At 39.7% G+C, this 18,979-nt stretch overlaps 1 protein-coding gene across 2 annotated transcripts in view; it reads left to right on the plus strand.

The window, feature by feature from the left end:
- GSK3B (glycogen synthase kinase 3 beta) overlaps positions 1-18,979 on the plus strand; it is a 147,195-nt gene that overhangs the window by 72,795 nt on the left and 55,421 nt on the right. For both annotated transcript variants that reach the window (XM_023940870.2, XM_023940861.2), the window contains exon 3: positions 8,065-8,148. In XM_023940870.2, the coding sequence (XP_023796638.1) occupies positions 8,065-8,148 (84 nt within the window). The remainder of the gene's footprint in view (positions 1-8,064; positions 8,149-18,979) is intronic.

Here is an 18,979-nt window from a genome sequence, read left to right on the forward strand (position 1 = left end):
CTTTTACAGAATACTTTTCCATTCAGTTCTGCTTCTACTGCACTTTATTTCAATCTTATGATGAACTTGAACAATCTCTCTGAGTTTCAGACTAAGTTCTGTTTTTCTAACTTTTATCTTGGGTACACTGCAATTCTTCCTGCATCTGCGCTTGCTGCTGGCAGAGCACAGCAGATGCTGTTGAATGAAGTGTGGAAGTGAGCTGTTCATCAGGTCACAGTATTTGAAACAACCACTTAAAAATGATTTAGTGAATTTCAGGTTGTGGTATAGAAGCGACGTGATGCCTGGAAATCTGTTTGTCTTCCAGGTTTAGTCTCAAGCTTCTAAAGCTGGAAGGAATTTGGAGATGGTATGAAGTCTCTGGGAGGCTCTTAAACTCCACTTCCATTCACAGAGGAAACAGTGAGCTAATGAATTTATCTTCCGCTGTTCAGGAAACTGCTGAGATACAGGAAGAAAATGAAAGAAAAGTCAGATGTTTTTTTCTTCTGTTCTGCCAGGAGAGATCAAGCCTTGTTTTATCTTTCAACACATAAGAGAAATAAGCCATTTCTGTTTCCAGTTATAGGAAACTATGTGTAATAGCTGTGTGAAGATCAAGTTGTCTGCTTAAAGGACTGTGCTCTGCATTGGAAAGAGCAGCCTGGACATGACAAAATACGGCACTTGCCATTGCTGACTACCATGGGGAAGAGCTAGGAAATGGAGAGCATGTGGTCCCTTCCTGAGAAGGGATGTAATGCCTGAGTTTATTTGGAACAGTAGTAGAATAGAAGGAATTAATAGGGTGAAAACAAGGTGTGTGTTAGTAGCTTGGATTTTCATCCAGTATGTGTGTCAGCTCACTCATTACTGTGTCTAGTTACTATAGATGTAGTAGTTACTACATCTGTCTAGTTCTGAAGGAGCTAATGAAATGTAGCCCACCATTGTGGTAGCTGTGTGACTTTTTTTTCACTTTCTAGATCTTTAATTTAAAGTATATTTTTGGCTCCTGCAGCCCCTGCCTGCTCTTTAATTTCAGCTGAGCTGTTAATAAATCATGAGTTTGCAGGTTGGGAGTGTGCTGGTGGCCCCACCTACGCTTGCCTGAACCCTGTGCCTTCAGCTTGCCCTGGCCTGGCTCCAGCTCCAGCCCAGCACACTCTGCCCACTGGCGTCTTCAGGCAGGTCCTGCCTGCTGCTGCCGCATTCAGAGCTGACACTTTTTGCCCTGCTCTGTACCCATGCCAAGGCTGAAGGTCGCTGTGCTCAGTAATAAATTTTGGACAGAATACAGCTGACACAAGCAATTTGTGCCTGTGACTCGTTCTGGGTGTTTGCAGGCCAGCGTATCAGGAGCACTTTGCAGTGCAGCCTTGCTGTGCGCCTCCATCGTTTGGTGCTTCAGGATCTTAATTATCAGATTTTTATAGGATGAAAAACAGTGGAAAGTGCAGCAGCGTTGTGCATCTTGGTAGCAAAGTGTAGCTGGGTTTGGAGCCTTTGATTCCTGCAGGTTATGTAGTAAAACAGAGCATGATGCAACCACATTGTGCCAAGTTGCACAGATGTGCATACACAAGCATTTTGTATCTTGGACTCCCTGGCAGCTTCCTCTGCTCATGCCCCTTGTGTGGCACAGTGCATGCACTTGTTATTCTCATGTTGTATAGGTACTTAGCCTCTGGATTTTCCCTTTGAGATTCCTGTGAATGGCAGGCAGGAAGAGATACAAGGAAGGGGGTGGAGAGTGAGGATATTTAAAGCAGCAGTTCTATATTTGAACTGTAAACTGCTGATGGCTATCACTGGTTTTTGGGGTTTTTTTTGTTTAGTTTTGTTTCTTTGGGTTTTGTTTTCCTCAGGGGATCTGAGAATGTCAGCAATATATAAATTAGTATTTGATCTATGTTTCTGGGACTTTATGGGCTATAAATTTGAAGTGTTTCTACAATTGCTAACCCTCAAAACTGCTTCTGTGCCATGTGCATGTGTTACCTATTGGTAGAGGTTGCAGCAGGGTATGTGGACTTTCTGACCTGATGGGCTCGGCTGTATTTAACAGTCATCGATGGGACAGCAGGAACTGGGTGGTGGGTGTTGTGGTGTTACAGCTCTTGGCATGTCATAGGTTCAGATATTTAATAGATAGTATTTGTTTGTTGGCATTGTCCTCTTATTTTTGGATTAAAGGTCATGATTGCGTGAGTTTGAGACTGACAGGTGTGCTAAAAATGGAGACCACCCCAAATTAGATCTGCTTGTGCAGTAAATATGCTGTGACTGACAGGAGGGGGAGACTGGGGCTTTGTCCTAATCCATGCCTGTAATGTGAATGAGGAAAACTGTGATCCCTGTTAACGTTTATCTCTGCTTTAAAACTGCTTGCCTTAAAAATGGACTAAACACGGGTGGACAGTTATTGATGAACAACATGGACAGATTCCCAGCCCAGGCTTCTGTAGTTAAGCCCCTTTTGTACTGCTTTTTCCTCCAAGCACTTCATGTATTTGTGATATATTGGGTCAAGATGGATGTAGGAATTGGCCTTTATTCTGTAAAATGCCTGAACTATCATATATCTGTTAAAGTCAGTTCTGTGAGAGTAGTTTCTATAATACTTTTGCTGACAGCAGGACAGCAAAAAACTTAAAAGCACTTTTGTGATTAATGCAGTTTGAAATCTGTCTTTGGAGGAATGGGTCAGGCAACTTTACAAATTTTTAGAGAAGATATGGTACAGCTTTTATTTTGTGGACTGACTACTAAGCTTAGGACAAACTGCGCAACTTGGATTGTAGCTTCAGTAATAATATTAGTGAAAATGTGCTAAATATGCTGGGGTTTGTGATGCCACTACCCCTTGGTAACCTGCAAGGTGCTCTTTCATTGACATCCTCTGTGGTCTTGAGTCTTTGTTTCAGTAAGTTTTACAAAGCTTAGTTTAGGAGGGATGGCTTCATTGTTGTGCAAGCAGCTGTTTCTGCAAGGCATCAAGCGTAGCTGGCTAGGATCACACTGAAAGTCCTCTCAGCATGTGCCTGCTGCCCTGTGCTTGGAGTCCAGCCTTTATCTTGTGGTGGGAGAGGGTCAGAATAAAGAAGTTTTTTTGCTGCTGGGTGAAAAATGCTTCGGATCTCTTGAGCTTTCAGCCTGAGCTTGTTCTCAGGGCAGGCTCAGCAGTGCAGCAGGTGGAGGTGAGTGGATGTGATGAGTCATTCTGGCTGTAGAAGAGGGAAGAAGTGGTGGGGGGAGGAAAGAAGCTAGACCTTCTGCTTCATTGCTGTCTTTATGCCTCCTGCTGGAAACTGGTTTCTTCCCCAGTTTGCCCATGGCTTTCTCTTCATGCTCTTCATTGTGGAAAAGCCTTTGTGTAGGGTAAGAAATGTGGTAGAATGGAGAAGATTACGGTGGAAGCAGAGAAAAGGAGGAAACAGTAAACAAGACATACGAGAGCAGGAATAATGTGTATACTGAGAAATTTGGATCTACCTGTACTGCTTCCATCTGTCTATAATGCCACAGTTCATGCAGTTATGCTCCATCTTCTGTTTTTTCAATCTGAGAGAAGAACACATAGTATTGAGCTTCATAATTTGAAGGTATTACACCAAGAATAATAACAATTACTTTAAAACGTGCAAAAATAAAATTAACCTTAGTTGCTGGTCCTACTTGATTTAAACAAGAAGTCAGATGCTGAAGGTACTAGTTGAATTAGACTGGTAGCTTATCCTGCCTTTCCATCTGAAAGGTATCTTCTCTAAAAGTTCAAGACATACATGATTTCATCTGTTTAAAATAACCAGGTCATGTCTTTGGTGTGACACAAAGGAAAAAGATAAATTCTTATTTTCTCCCATTTCATCTGCACTGAACATAATCCTCAAAGAACCCTGCTGAGGCTTTAAAAAGGCAAGAAAAATAAAAATCAAAACCCAGCATGCCCTTCAGCTAAGGAAACTGAGGAATTCTCTTCTGAACTGGATTCAAGTTATATTGCTCCATTTCATTGGGTCTGTATTGACATTATCATGCTGACATGAGTTGAACGAAACCTTCCACCTTCATTTGTTCTAGTCCAGTTCAGGAACTTGCAAGTCCATAAAGCCTCATCTCTTGATAAGCTAGTCATTTTATCCCCTGCTGTAAGAAGGGGAGGGAGAAAGGGATGGAGAGAGTGTGAGGCAGGGAGAAGGCAAAGAATCAGACTAGGAGCAAACTGTTTTAACTCTAGAAATCCCTGGATGGAGAGGAGAGGGAATGTGTGTGGCAGGGAATGATGACTATCCGAGTCTCTAATAGGAGATTACAGTAGTGAGGCAGAAATGACCTTGCTTTGGTGGTATCATATCACCTGCAGCGTTAGCACAGCTCTGAGGGATTGGGAATGTAACTTTGGAGAGAAGGCATGAATCTTCATGCATGAACTTTATAGGCTGCGCTTTGAAGTTATGAATCTGATGTCTTGGCAATCTTTAACCTAATCTTTAACCTTGATGAGCAACCAGTTTTCTTCAATACAGTGAACAGATAAGAGGCAGTCTGGTCTAGGAAAGTTGTCCTCATAAGTGATGAACAGGGTTTTGTCACATGGTATTTGCCTCAGTAGTTAGTGAAGGGCTTAAGTGCCCTAATCATAAAGCAGTCTACATCAGCAGCCCTTGCCTTCTGGATAAAGAAATTATTTTAGATAAAGAAATCGAACTGCAGAAAATTTGCTGAGTAATCTGTTCATAGTCCCATTGGTTTGTGGCTCCTCAGAGGAATGTGTGCTGCAGCAGCACGTTTTGATGGGAACGGATGTCTCCTGGGTCCTTTCCTGTGGCAAGGCTGGTGCTGAAGGGTATTGCTTTCTGTGGTGCTTACCAGGCCTGGTACACTCATTCAGTTAGAAAAGTCTACCCTTTCCTTCATGTTGAATGGTGGGAGAACAGGAAAGTATAACAACTTCCTCCTCTTCGAGTCTTTGACTTTGCATCTGTGTTTCTTGGAAGACAAAAATGATCAGCTAAGGATAAGAATGAGCTTTAGGTTTTCATCTACCCTGTATTTTGAATGTGCAGTGTCAGCCTTTCACATCAGCATGTTTTGAAAGGATTTTAGTTTGCATTATCTTTAGACATGCATTTCGTCTCTTGCACTTGGTGCGTGACATCAGTCACTGTTCATTTAACTAAAGGTTCCCTGGTTATAATCTGATATTTCCCCTTCCCCTCCATGCAATTCTGCACTGGTATTTAATAGCCCACATCATAATGTGAAAAGGTTGTTACGTATTTAAGATGTATACAGGAAGTATATGGTAAAGTGAGACTACTTGAAGTATTCACCCAAGAAAAAAGTAATTCTTGAACATGAACATCAGTAGCTGTTCCCCTGCCATGTCCAATATGAGCTTTGCAACTGTTCAAGTATTTCCAGTTTTATCTCCACCAGGGAGTGGTGATTAGAAATCTGCTTGGTTTTAAGATAGCTGAGGTGACTATTTGACTAAGATTGCACTTTTAGATATGTTTCCTTCTGCCTAGTCACAGGATGCAAGATATAGGTTACTGTGTAACTGGTTTAGGACTTATCCCTGATATTAGCACCTCTTGAAGCACTTGTTGTGCAGCTGCAGCAGATGGTCAAGATGAGAGTCGAAGGAGATGGATCAAAGTGGAAGGCATCACAGTAGGCAGAAACTGTGCTTGTGCTAGGATGAGATACCAGAGTATAAATATAACTTCAGCCTAGCATTAGAATAACTTTTGCTGATTTCTTTTTTCCAGTGTATCCAATCAGCATGTACACGCTATCTAAAGAACACGAAGTGATAACCTGACTTAGAGTATGTATGGGTATTTTAAGAAGCTAGTAGAGATATTACCAAAATAATATTTACACATTAATGCTTAGCATATTCATGTTTCTTCCAGTAAGTCCATGAGATAAAAAGTAGTATTCCCATCTCGGAGTCAGTAGGAAAAAGGGAAGAAGAAATTACTTACCATATGTTGGGTTATGAAATGCTGGTGGAATTTGTTTGAGGTGCTAGAACTTGCAGTGTTTGGTTTAGTCCTATAGTAACACTGTTAAATGCCATAAAAGCCAAGAGGAGAAATGAATTTTCTGTCATAATAGGGGATTCTGTTAACCAATGGGATCTAGAGCCATCCCTGCTTTGACTCACTAATTGAAATCTACCCCATGTTGTAAGGCCCAGGGAGATACCCCATGGCCAGCAGTGGTTTGGACAAAAGAAAAGAGTGGGATTCTGTTGATCTGAAGTTTGAATTGTGCTATGCAGCACAGGAGCCCCAGTCATGACTCCCATAATTTACTTTTTTTTATTTGATTTAATAAAGAATGAGTAAGTGGAGAATATGTGAGCTCCTGTTCCTACCAGGAGAAGGCATTACTCTGTGAGATGTGAGGCATATTGGTGAGGTTATGTGGTGAAGCCTATATTCCTTTTTCACAAATTCACTCCATAAGGTATCAGGAGCTACATGAAAACCTCATAGGTCTCTCCTTGCTTTCTCTTACTTTCTCTCTTCATCTTGCAATGTAGAATAGGCCTGTCTTGGTATGCATCAAATGGTCTTAGGCTTTAATCTGCTCAGAGGCTAGGCAGGCTCAGGGAGGGACTTGCTTTCTCCTTAACTACTGGCTGGGTAATTGCCAGCTGATAAGTGTGTGAGATGTCACTCGTGTTTGTAAAGAGCTGGCTAATACTGAAGTATTTTTTTAGTCAGCGGGTGGCAGGGTTGATAGGATTAATCATACTGCATCTTGGGTAGCACCTCTTTTTTTAAGGCTACGTGGCTTAGAGGAATTAAAAGCAGAGTTTGTAGCCATGTTAGCATCAGAAGCTCTGAGTGGTTCTTGTGAAGTTCCTTAACAATTAATTGTAGTGACAGACACCGTATGGGACCCTCTGATAACACAGAATCTGAAATCATTGTTTTGACAGCAGCACTGCACAAAGTGGGTGTTAGCTTGGTGCATTTAAGTGTGAACATGTGTGGTGGCTGAAGAGTTCTCTTCCCAAATATTCCTGAACTTGGCCAGAGTTAATGATGCTAGTAAAGACAGTGAATTAGTCTAGTGTATTGGTTCATGCAAGTTTAGGATATATGATTAGCAATCCCATGATCAAAGTAAAAAGAAGAATACCTTCTATTTTTGTAGCTGCAGATTGTGTATTAATTGAGAAAGGAAAAACAGCAATGTGTAAATGTGACTAGAGGAAAAAAGCATTGTAGCAACAGCTGTGGAATGAAGTGTGACAAACATAGCTGTGTTAATTTTACTTGCTTGTTTTTACTCATACCTGCATTTCAAAACTTCATTTGTTTTTACCTGCTAGGCTTTAAGACCCCTCATTTGTTCAAGCCTCATTTATGCCATGAATACTGCAGTAAAGTTCCCAGTTTATCATGGACGTGATGAATTGATTTTATTTTAACAGCTTTTTCAGGTTGATATGTAATGGGAAAATAATGCTATTATTCTGTCTGTCTAAACCGGTTTAACCGTGGTTGAACACAAGTGGAAATTGAGTTACCTACTTAATTTCAGGTGTTTTTTTGTTGGTATTGCAGAAAGAATATTAGAGGAAAAAATCTTTTGTTACTAACCTCTCTTGCACTGTAGAGAAGGGTGGGCATGTAGGTGGAAATGTTTACTTTCACAATGTTTGCATTATTTTTGCAGTATTCAAAGGGGATAGGCTTCCTATCGTTCACCTTGATACATTGTATTATTATAAGATCAGAAAATAAAAATGAAAAGTTAATGTCTTCTTGCCTTTTACTACTGACCCTTTGATAATGCAAATAGGTAATTTTTGAGTAATGTGATGGATTTGTGCATGTTTATTTTAAAGAGAAAATGCAGTCAAAGCTGTCAATCTTCTCAGTAATAAAACAATTGCGACATATACTAAAAAACATGTGGAAGCTATTGCCTCTTTTCAGCTTAATTGTTCTTCCGTTAGTCAACTTCTGTATCTGTATGTTAAAGTGCTCATGATGTTACCTTACCTCTTTCCACAGAAACTTTTTGTAATTGTTTGCTTTTCTCTTGTTTCAGAACAGAGAGCTCCAGATTATGAGAAAGTTGGATCATTGTAACATTGTCCGATTGCGTTATTTCTTCTACTCTAGTGGAGAGAAGGTAAAAACGAAAAACAAAGGAATGTGTCCTGGTAACTGTCTGGGCTATAACTGGACTGTCTGAATGTCTGGAGACAGAAATGTGAAGATATTAGACATATAACACCAAGAAAACGATTTAATGGTGCCCAGCAGGTCATACTGGAACAGATGTTCTTCAGTATAGAACTGTGTGGCCCATAAGGAGTAATGTTATGCTAAAAATACAACAAGAGTGCAGTATATTTACATACACACTGCCCCTTTCTTAATTTAGTGGATCACAGCTGGGCTTTGTGTTCTAGCACTACTTTTCTGTATGTGCAGATACCTATGTTTTCTAGGCTTCAGTGTTAAGCATTTTAGATTTAAAGCATTTATGTGACTTTTCCCAGAACCAGTCTTTGTATGCTTCTGTCCCCCTTCCATGTGCATCTGTGCCAGATGCAGGCTGAGTTTCAGAGCCCAGAGGAAAGAATATGATCATGTGATTGTAACATTTGTGAGAATGTTTGTTTTTCAGAAGAAAGAGAAAATAGCTGGATTTAATAACTCTCAAGAAAAGTTATAGATACTGTTTGTTCAGTCCAGGTTTAAAAGTTCCTTGGATTTTTTAAGAAGGGGTTACAAGGTTTAGTTTTAATGTGAAATTATATTGTATTCCTTATCTAAGTATGTATCAGCATTTTGCAAATCATAGGAGGATTTAGGATGAAATGGACTTCAAGATGGCATCTGATCCAACCTTATCCTTAAAACAGGATCATCCATGGAGTAAAAACAAAGTGATTGTGGTCTGTATGGGAGTTAATGTAAGCTGTGAGGTTGGGAAATGAACTAGATGACCTTCTGAATTTTCTTGATATTTCTATATATTGTTACAAATATTTATATAATTTTTAGATAATTTATATAAATGCTTCCCCTTTTTTCTTTCATTTTTTAAGGCAGATTGCATCCTTAGTTGTACTCAGATGTTGATACACTTGTCCACGGTGGTATAAAGGGCTGTATATGAGAGCTGATAGCTATTGGCAGGCTGTTAACCACATGTTCAGGAAATAGGTCAGCAGACTGGGAGAGGTAACCCACCCTTTCATGGTCTTTGGAGCCAGAAAAGGAGTTGACATCTCCAGGATAAGTTGTTTATGTCTTGTACAGTGTACAGGAGGATAATTGGATGAGATCTGCTGTTACCCGAGAGGTGTCTTGTGGGCAACCTGGCCTTGTGCCTATAGAAAGCTTGCAAAACTACAGCATTCAAGGAGAAATATAATTTAAGAGTATTTAATTATTTTTTTTTAATCAACCTCCCCTTTGCTTCCTTGCCCTTGGCTGGTGCTGATAGATAAGTGTGTCTGTTTTGCTGGTAGTTCAGTGTCATTTTTTTAAGCTGTATTTTGTTCATAAACAGAAATTCCTCAAGCAGTATGAGTACAAAAAGGAAAATACTGTGAAGGAGGGTTTGGGAATTTTTTGTTGGTTGTTTGGGTTTTTTAAAACAGCTTGTAACTTGACTGGAGTGCAGTAGAATTTCCTGCACAGAGTACAACTGCCTTATCTAATGACTTTCAAAAACCTCCTGCAAACAGTGGAGTGTTAAAACTGCTCAGAACACTGTCCCAGGAGCTTTTGTGTAACAGTAACTTGAGAAAAACTCTTGGAAGTCTTTAAATGATGTTGAACTTGAGAGTGGATATTCTGTTCTGCTGTTTCAAGTCCTCATGGCAGCCCTAATTTTGCTTTTAAAAGTGTCTCTATCCATGGCCAATGAATTTTTGTGCTTTAGTGAGAAGTTTTCTTTCATGTTACTTTCTGCTCCTTGGTCTTCATGAGTCTGCTCTGTGCCTTTCCACTGCTACCCTGTTGCAAAATAGGACAAATGGGAAGCAATCCCTGGGGCCAGCACACGCCCAGCAGAGCATCAGCAGTGTAATGCTGCAGTTCAGGGTGCAAGGTCTCTTGCAGTTCAATACAAAATGAAACATAATTGGCTTGCAAGTATTTCCATGTAGGTGGCAGCATGTGAAGATAAGTGTGTGATGGCATGCATGCCATTCTTGCAGCTCTCAGGAAACACCTGCAGAAGAAGCTGTAACAAACAAAAGCTGAGTGTTAGCACAGCAGCTTGCCACAGCTTTTCCTCCATGGACTACGGGGTATAACAGGTGGCTGTTCTTGCCTTGTAGCAGACTGGTTCTCTGCTAGGAGGAAAGGGGATGGAGTTTGTCTGCTGTTTGAGAAAAACTCTAGACCAGCAGCAAGATGGTGTTCTGAAGTTCATGTGGCAAAGAAGGAGAATGTTTCTTGCTGTGCTTTTGTCAGTTTTGGGAAGCAATAACATATTTTTCTTCCATGTTACCCTCAAAATCAAACTGTCTGGGGAGTGGAGAAGGGAGAAAAGTATATTGTCCTACCTGGTAACTAGGAAGGATATGTAGGAAGAAGTTGCATATATAAATGATATGTCCCCACAGGAATATATAAACTGATTAATGAAGCCAAGTCCAATGGGAAGAGTAATAGAAAAATCCAAGAATTGTATAGCAGAAAATGCAATGGTGTAGTGATGAGTTGGGTGTGCAATTGTTGACTGTCTTTATGAAGAACTTGATGATCCTCTGCCATTAATCTGTGTTTGTGATAATTAACTCAAGTCTAGCAGTGATGGGAAAGTCTCAGAGGTAACTCTTACACTGTTGACCTCTTTATTGAAATTTTGATACTTACATATCAAGCATACTTTTGCATAATGATTTTCATGCCACTGTGCTTACTCTACCTGTTCCTGTTGCTTGGACTTCTTCCCTGGTGCTTGGTACCACCATCTCTAAGCCCAGAGACTTCTCTTTCTGTTGTTTTGGGGGTTTTTTTGGGTTTGGTGTGGGTTTTTTGCCTTGTTATTTAGTCGGTTTTTGTTGTTTATTTGTTTGTTTGGGTATATTTTTTTGGTGATTTTTTTGTTTTGTTTGTTTGTTTTTGGGGTTTTTTTTTGCCAATGCCCAAGAAGCTTAAGTCTGTCTTGATTAGGGATGCCTCAGAGGATTTCTCTGTCAGTCATACTTGCACTCTTTGAAAGCCACATGCCTAAAAATCACGTTAGTTCATTTCAATTTCTAGGTATTTTTAGACACTGGGGAACCTTAAAACTGGCTTAATTCTTGCAAAACAGGAGGTTTCACTCTTGATTGGAAAACTGGGAAAATGTCTAATAGAAAAACAAGTCTAAAACACGCTTGCTATTAAGACCATTCCTTAGCTGCATCCAAGTTATAGCGCTAGTTTGTAGAGATTTGGAGCTCTCCATTGCATTGGCTGTTTCTGCAGGCTGTGTGGAACTGGTCGAAGGGCTTGAGCTCCCTGTCTTCTCTTTTTTCTTGTGATGAACTGTCCTTTTCATGTCTCCCATTTGCTTAAACAACTTTCATGCTCTTGACAAAAGCCATCAAGCTTTAGCAGCATGAAATTCATGTATTGAGCATGGCTTTGACTGATCCCTTCTCCTTTCTTTTCTGTGACTGGGTGACTCCCTCTTGTCTGAGCATCTTTGAATTTTTATTGCCTCTATATAGCAAGGTGTGTGTGTGTGTATACATGCACACATTTATACCTTTATGTGTATATATAGATATAAAAAGTTGTTCTGAGTACTAAGTATTTAATCATGTTTGATTAATGATTTCTATTCTAAAAGAGCTCAGAGAAGGTATGTAATTTATATTAAGATGACAGTTGACAGGCATGGGATTCAAGTTGCTTCTATAAACTATTTCGTTCTTGATTCATTCTTTTTGGAAGTTTCTAGACGTTGTAGACATTCAGACCTGTAGGATAACCCAGTTTTTTCAAAAGCCTCTTCCTTAATGTATTTGCCAGAGTAGATTCTGTTTTTTTCTTCTTTTGAGGCTGTATGAGATATCTGATAGCAGGGCACCGACTTTTGTAGTTGTAATGTGCATTTTACTAATCTAAAATGTGTAATTATATCTGGTGGAATGAGCCAGAGGGAAAGAAAGAAACCAACCAAATAATGGGTTGAATTGTGTATGAAAGTTTCTCCTGGTGAAAGTAGTCACAAGACTTTCCCATGCTGTATTTCTATGATTTATGATTTTCTAGGTAATTCTTGTAGAAAATGAGCAGGATTTTAGGACTAGCCAGCTCCGCTGTTTGATAGCTTTGGTATTATGCCTTAGGATAAGATCTCGAGCAAGATGCCTGGTTTGCCCGTCAACTTTCTACTGCACATCAGGCTGTATTAGGAAGGAATGTATTTCAGGGTTGATTTTTGCTACATTACCTTAATTTCAGGAACTGATTTGCATGTAGCTTGATTTAAAAAAATGAAAAAACCCGTAGGTTTTAATTTAGTTTTGCAGGGGGAGATGGTCTTGCTACCTGTCCTTTCTAGCCTGATACTGCTGAGAACCTTTCAAGCCATGTTCCAAGGCAGGGCAAACACGAATATAGGAAATAATTCCTCTGACTCCTTTGCTAAGAGTATTTCCTGATGTTTTATAGAATGACCTAACTTCTTAAATCAACAGCTGTCAAGTAAAATTACTCAGCTGTGTAAAACCTGAAATGAGTTCCTAATTCTGCCTTTTTTATTCCTCTCTATTTCTGGTTAAATCCTTGTGGCATAACTGTCAGTTTCTCTTGTATAGATACTTCAGGGTGTTGAATAGACTGATTGATCTATACCTGTGTCCAAGAGAGGATGAAAAGTTACTGGAGGGATTTGTTTCTGCATCAAATCAAAGTAAAAGTAAATACAATTTTTGTTGAGTAATTGCACCAGTGGTTATGTCTTTACTTTTTCTTTCCTTCTGAATACTAATCCACCTTCTTCCTTAAGGTGGCTTAGTATTCAGAGGATTCAAAGCAAAAAATGAAAGCAGGGAGATCACAAATAGGCAATATGCTGATGCTTTTTTGGAGGCTGAGCGGGCCCTTCTGCATGTTCTAATTGATGTCCAGACTTATTTAGCCTTAGCTATAAGAGCATGTAGCCAAAAGTCCATGAAGACTCAGGATGGAAATTTACTCCCATAGACTTAGGCTGAAGTTTAAAATAAGCACAGGAGATACATACCGAGTTGCATCTATAAGCTTCTGTGTACTGTCTCATGTGCTTTGGCAGCACTGGGTTAAATGGCAATGAAGTTTGGAAGAAAAGGGCAGCTGTCTGGTTTGCAAGTTGTATCCTCAGCCTTCAGAGAGGCATGAACATCACCATTATTTCTTGCAGGAGTGTTCAGATGAGTCCTCATATAAGGACCATTCATTCTGTTCCCTGTTAAAATGGGAACAATTTCATTTCTTACTTGAACTTTTAAAAGAAAAAAAAACTAACTGCATAAAAAGGGCAATTAACAGCCTTAAGCTCAATTTTGTACTGACAGTCTATGTGAATGTTTTGCACCAGCCTAGTAACGTGCTGAAGGGCCATCACTAGAGGTGAATGTAGTAACTAACATTCATTCAATCCCTGGCAGATCTTGTTTGTTGTCAACAAAGAAGCAATTAATGCCAATTATGAGGAGTTTTGTGATGTTGGTAACTCTGTAGTCCTTGCCTCTGAGAACTGCCAAGCTCATTTCAGAAAGGGCACCAGTCATCATATAATGATTATCAGTTACTGCTGTTAGGGTTGCAACAGGCTGGGATTTTCCTTAGTTGTAGTTATGAGCAGTCGCTGGTTTTTGAGTAGGTTTTGTTATTAGAAGCAGCAGTTTTGCCTGCCTGTGGTGGGGCTTCACAAGATCAGAGCAGGTAGCAGTGGCTAGATCCTTAGTGTGGGAGGTGCGTGCAGTGAAAATAGGAAGCTCAGAGGTTTCTCTCTAGGCCAGTGAGCCATCCAGTACATCTGGTTGGTCACGCTCCTGTTGTCAGGTCATTCCTCTGCCAACTCTAGCTCCTGGTCTCATCTTCCCAGTGTTAGGTGGCCATTAGGAAGGCAGCTTGTGTTTGTACTGAAGCAGACATGTAGTTTGAACCATTATTGTGTATTGTCTTGCCTAGCTTTTTGTCATGGATGTATCCTGATTCAGAAATTCCTACTCACTCTGGAAGCTAGCTAACAGTCAAGAAAACAGTGGATCTCCAAAGATTCTCGTTTTTGTTTCATTAGGAGGTGTGCAGGACAGTCTAGTGATCTGAACGTCATTTGTTAATTTTTGTCTTTCAACAGATTTATGGCAAATTTATGGCACAATCTCTGCTTGAGAGCTGGGGTTCAGATATCCACAGATCACTTACGTCAAAGATGATAGCTCACTCCTGCCTTTAAGATGTTGGGCAGATGTTTCCAGCTTCATAGGAGTTCTCCTTGGCAGTACCTCTGTAAGCTTAAGGACTTCACAGGGCATAAAATAAACAAGAATCATCAGGGATTGCCAAATTATTTGAATGTGTGACCTTTTCTTTTACAGTAGCCACTCTTTAGAGGGGATAACAAGGTCAGAAAATGTTGGTTTTTTGGGATTTTTTTTTCCCCCTGACAAAGAATGTCTTAGTGTATCACCTAAGAACCTCTACTCTTTCAGTGATCAAAGGTAGATAATGTAAACCAGCTGGCTTCAGGCAAGACCCAGGAAAGTTCTTAAATATTAATTTTACTCGGACAGTTGACTTCTGGCCTTATGCTGCCATCACGGCTGACCCACTTGGCAGTTCCCACCTACATAACATGACTGTGTTTTGCTGAAGAGTAATGAGGATTACAGAGCAATTTGTTAAATTTTGACTAGGAGGCATAGGAACAGAAGTCTTGGGACAAATCTCAATTCTCAAACTCAGTCATTAAAAGGGAGAGATTAGGAAAGGAGATACTTGACCCAACATTTGCAGTACTATTAGAAAGTATTGGTATCTTTCTGAACACTGAAGTTGAGTCTTCAACCGTTCTTACACCCCTGGATTTATCTCTGTGAAACTGCAACTGTATCTCTAGGCTTACACTCCCTTTATTTTGGTGGCAGCCAAAGCTCTGTTTTGAAATAGATGTGGTTGTAAACTGCAATTAAAAACAGACACACGTGGCCACTGGATGTCACCATTCCTTCATACAAATAAGGTCAGCTAGCAGATATTTTGCATTTTCAAATTTTTCTTGTGTATCGTGTCTACTCCTTAGTTAAGAGTAGGAAGGCTACAAATTTTTGCTTTGTCTTTTGAAAGTGTGTCGAGTCTTTGTATTTTTAATGAACAATGTTAGCCTTCAAGATAAGAGAAGGAAGGTGGGTCTTGCATGGTGCTTGATAAAGGGGTGTGAAGTGTGTGCTGGCTGTAGCTTTAAGAAAAGTAAAATAACTTTTTTTTTAATCTAGAGCAGAAACTGTGACTTTGAACCTTGTGTGTTGTCTAAATCTAGATGCCTAAGTCAGGGTGAAGGGCATATTTTACTTCATACTGACATTCTAGCGTTCAAATGATGTGCTCTCAAAAATGAAAGTCTGCATGAAATGCTGAAAGGCATTTTCTTGCTTTCCAACTGCAAGGTAAATCCCTCAGGTGCTTTTTGACAGAATCCTTGCATAGCTGCATCCTGTCAGTACCTGCTCCGTGCAGCACCTACCTCTGAAATGTCATCAGTGGGGTGCTGATAAAGAAAGTATAGGAAACATCCTCTTGAGTAAACTCATTGGTTTATTTACCTCATACAGCCCTAATACTGAAGCCTTGGGATAATGTATCTGGTATTTATTAAATAATGAAAAGTACATTTTGGAGGCATATTACTTAATTTTAGGCATATTGCTTGTCTGTTTGCATTTGAGTTGAAAAGGCATGTAAAGTGAGTTTCTTCAGAGCGCAATTCCACATTTATTTCTCCTAATGCAATGTTAGTTTAAGAAACTCCTGTATTGTTCATCTCCTCTCAGTTGTCATCTCATACAACTGAGCAGGTGGAATCCATTAAATTAAAAACAAGTGAAAACCCATCCCAAACCACACCAGAACCACTGTCACACTGTTACTAATCTCCCAGGAGATACAAACTGAAATGGGCATGTTGATCACTTTTTCCAAGAGCTGAGCAGTAAATATGGTCACCCTAGAAGAAAGAGCACCCAGAATAGTTTCTTAACCTTTTTATCCTATTACCTGATGTTCAGAGAAGTTTTCTTTGATTCCACATAGGCCTTGACAACTCAGGAATACTTCCTATGTCTTATTACATGCTGATATATTTTCAGAGAAAGAATTTTCCTTTTGCTGTTAGTCTGGTGTTTGGCATGTATGACCTCCCTGGCTTCTATCATCGTGGTGATAAATGGGGGAAATAGCTGGACTGTGACTGACTGAATATTGGTTGCTGCTTCATATGTGCATATTGTAAATGTAGTGTGTCTGATACATGAAAACAAAAGCTAACAAAAGCTTGTAGGAGCTCAGGATCAATTTGAGGTTTGTTGAGGTAGGGGATGATCACAGAGAAGCAATATTTTAACTATCACTGCAAGGAACAATCCAGAAAATTGAATCTTAGAATTCAATAGCCATTGCTTTATTTTAATTCAGTAGCTGCTTCTTTATATAGGCCTCAGTTAAGCACAACTAGAGGGTGCTTTAAACTTAAGACTTAACACATAAGATCACTTACGTGGACTGAAAGAGAGAAGAGTTTTTAAAGTGGAGTTTGAGACCTCCATGCAGCTTTTCCTTTGTAAGTAAGGCAATGTTTTCAATTTCACTCAGTCCTCAGCCACTTAGTGTGTAATGCTCATGTACTTTCATCCTGTTTTGTCTCCAATTTCTGCTACGAGAAAAAAAATTTGCAAAAATGTTTTGGCTCATGTGTCCCAGTCTTTCTCATGCCTCTTATTATGGTACAGGTTTTGTGAGTATGTACTTGCATTAAGTATTTCCCAGCAGAGTGAAGCAGTGCCTGGATTGGTGGCTCTTGAGAGGCGCAGAGCAATTCAATGGCAAAGCAGTAGTTATTCTGCTGTGGCTCATTTTGGAGCAGTATTTGTCAACTGAGGATTTATCTGCCAAGTGACAAAAAAGCAGCTTCTAGTACTTGATGCAATTGCTGGTACATGAGCCACATTGCTGAAGTCAAAATCCTAATGAAATACTTTGATCCTGGGTTTCAGGATCTGACTTTCTGCCCTTCCTCTTTTTTTTTATTTTGAACTGTACATGGCCATAACCTTAGCAGCAAGCACAGGAGAATATAAATACACATAAACATTTGACCTGCAGCAGAAGGCTGGCAAGGCCAAGGTCTTCAAGGAGAAGTGAGTTATTTAATGACATCTTGTGTTTGCTTTCTGTATTTTGTACGCTGCAGCTTCCTCTGGACTTTTCTGTTCTCTGTAGGTCATTTCAGACATGCTTGTGACAGGTTACCTTGGTTTGTTCCCAGACCAGCAGTTTTGAAACAGCAGTATGGAAACAAGTCACTTGTGGAATATGTGGTGAGGTTTTCTGTAATGGAAAGATAAGCCTTGATCGTCTCAGTCGATCCTCGAGCAGTTGCCCTCATTTGGCAAGCTCTTTGAGCTAACCCTGTTTCCTATTGCAATAGATCTGGGTCACTGGAAAAATATGTGTTTAGGAAGAATGCATGAGATAGGCAAACCAGGTTACATCATGCTCAGAGCTTTTCAGGCCATGACTGCTTCCTAGCTTGTCCTGAATCTTGTTCAGGGGAATCCAGGTAACTTGGATATTATTTTCATCCAGTTCATCCTCACTGAGAAGGATTAGGACTCATGAAAACTCCTTCCTTTATGTTTATCAGACCAGTGCCAGATGACATTAGGAGGATGTCACTCAAAACACTTGAATAGTCTTTAATTCATTATAGCAGTCATTAAGAGAACTTCTGGAGTCAGTTGCATGTGGTAGGAGTGGAATATGTCACTATTTACATGGCAAATGGCATAAGCCTTGCCTTTATAGCTGCACATTGGAGTTCTGGGTCCCTCAAGTGGTACAGCAAAACTTGATAATTGATGGGGGTGGGGGGAAGGTGTTCATGTGCCTTCATGTTCTGTGTGATAGACATTTACACAGGAGCAGTGCCACACAAAACCCACGCTGTTTGTTCAGGTACTGTGGATGGCATCAAAACTCAGAAGTAAAGCTTCCATCTCCAAAGATGCAAATGCCTCAAGATTTTTTGTGCTTGTGTTATGTCATGCTATTGAATTGGTCCCATTTTTAAAAGAATGTAAAATTAAAAATAAAAATGGAGGCACTAAAAGCAAAGCAAAGATTACATGAACTAGAGAATAGTTCTGTAATTCTTAAAAATCACTGCTGTGAAGTAGTGTAGACAGGGTTTACTGATCATATGTTTTACTTTTTTACATGTGTCCTTTTGTTTGCATTATGAGAGGATTATAAAATCACTATACTTTAATTTTTACTTTTTTTTCCTCTAATTTCTCAAGTAAATCTTTTTGTTACAAGAAACGTAAATCCTTGGATGAAAGTCAACCTCAGTAACAATACGTGGTGAAGTGATTTGTCACCAGTAGGACTTTCCCATCCTCTGAGAGGCAGATATTTAGGATATTCATCAGGTAGTATCTACACTGAAGCAAACAGCTTTCATATTCATAAAACTTTTTTTCTTGTGATTTACAGGTTGCCTTACCAGGCGTAAGCTGACTTTGAATTTTTAGGACATTTATTTTTGGTATTTTATAACTAAACCTTGAAAGTTCTGACCTAAGAAGAGGTGGTGGATGAATTTTATTGGCTTGAAGTGAGAGTCAGGGAAAGAAGAACTTTTCTTGTTGCAGGGAAAGTGCTAAAATACGAGTTTGTTGGTGGATTTTTTTTCTTGCATACATTTGCACATCTGTGGAGTTCCAGAGCCATCCAGTATTACC

Source organism: Cyanistes caeruleus, chromosome 3 (genome assembly GCF_971803275.1).
Source record: "Cyanistes caeruleus chromosome 3, bCyaCae1.hap1.1, whole genome shotgun sequence".
In the NCBI taxonomy this organism is placed as follows: domain Eukaryota; kingdom Metazoa; phylum Chordata; class Aves; order Passeriformes; family Paridae; genus Cyanistes; species Cyanistes caeruleus.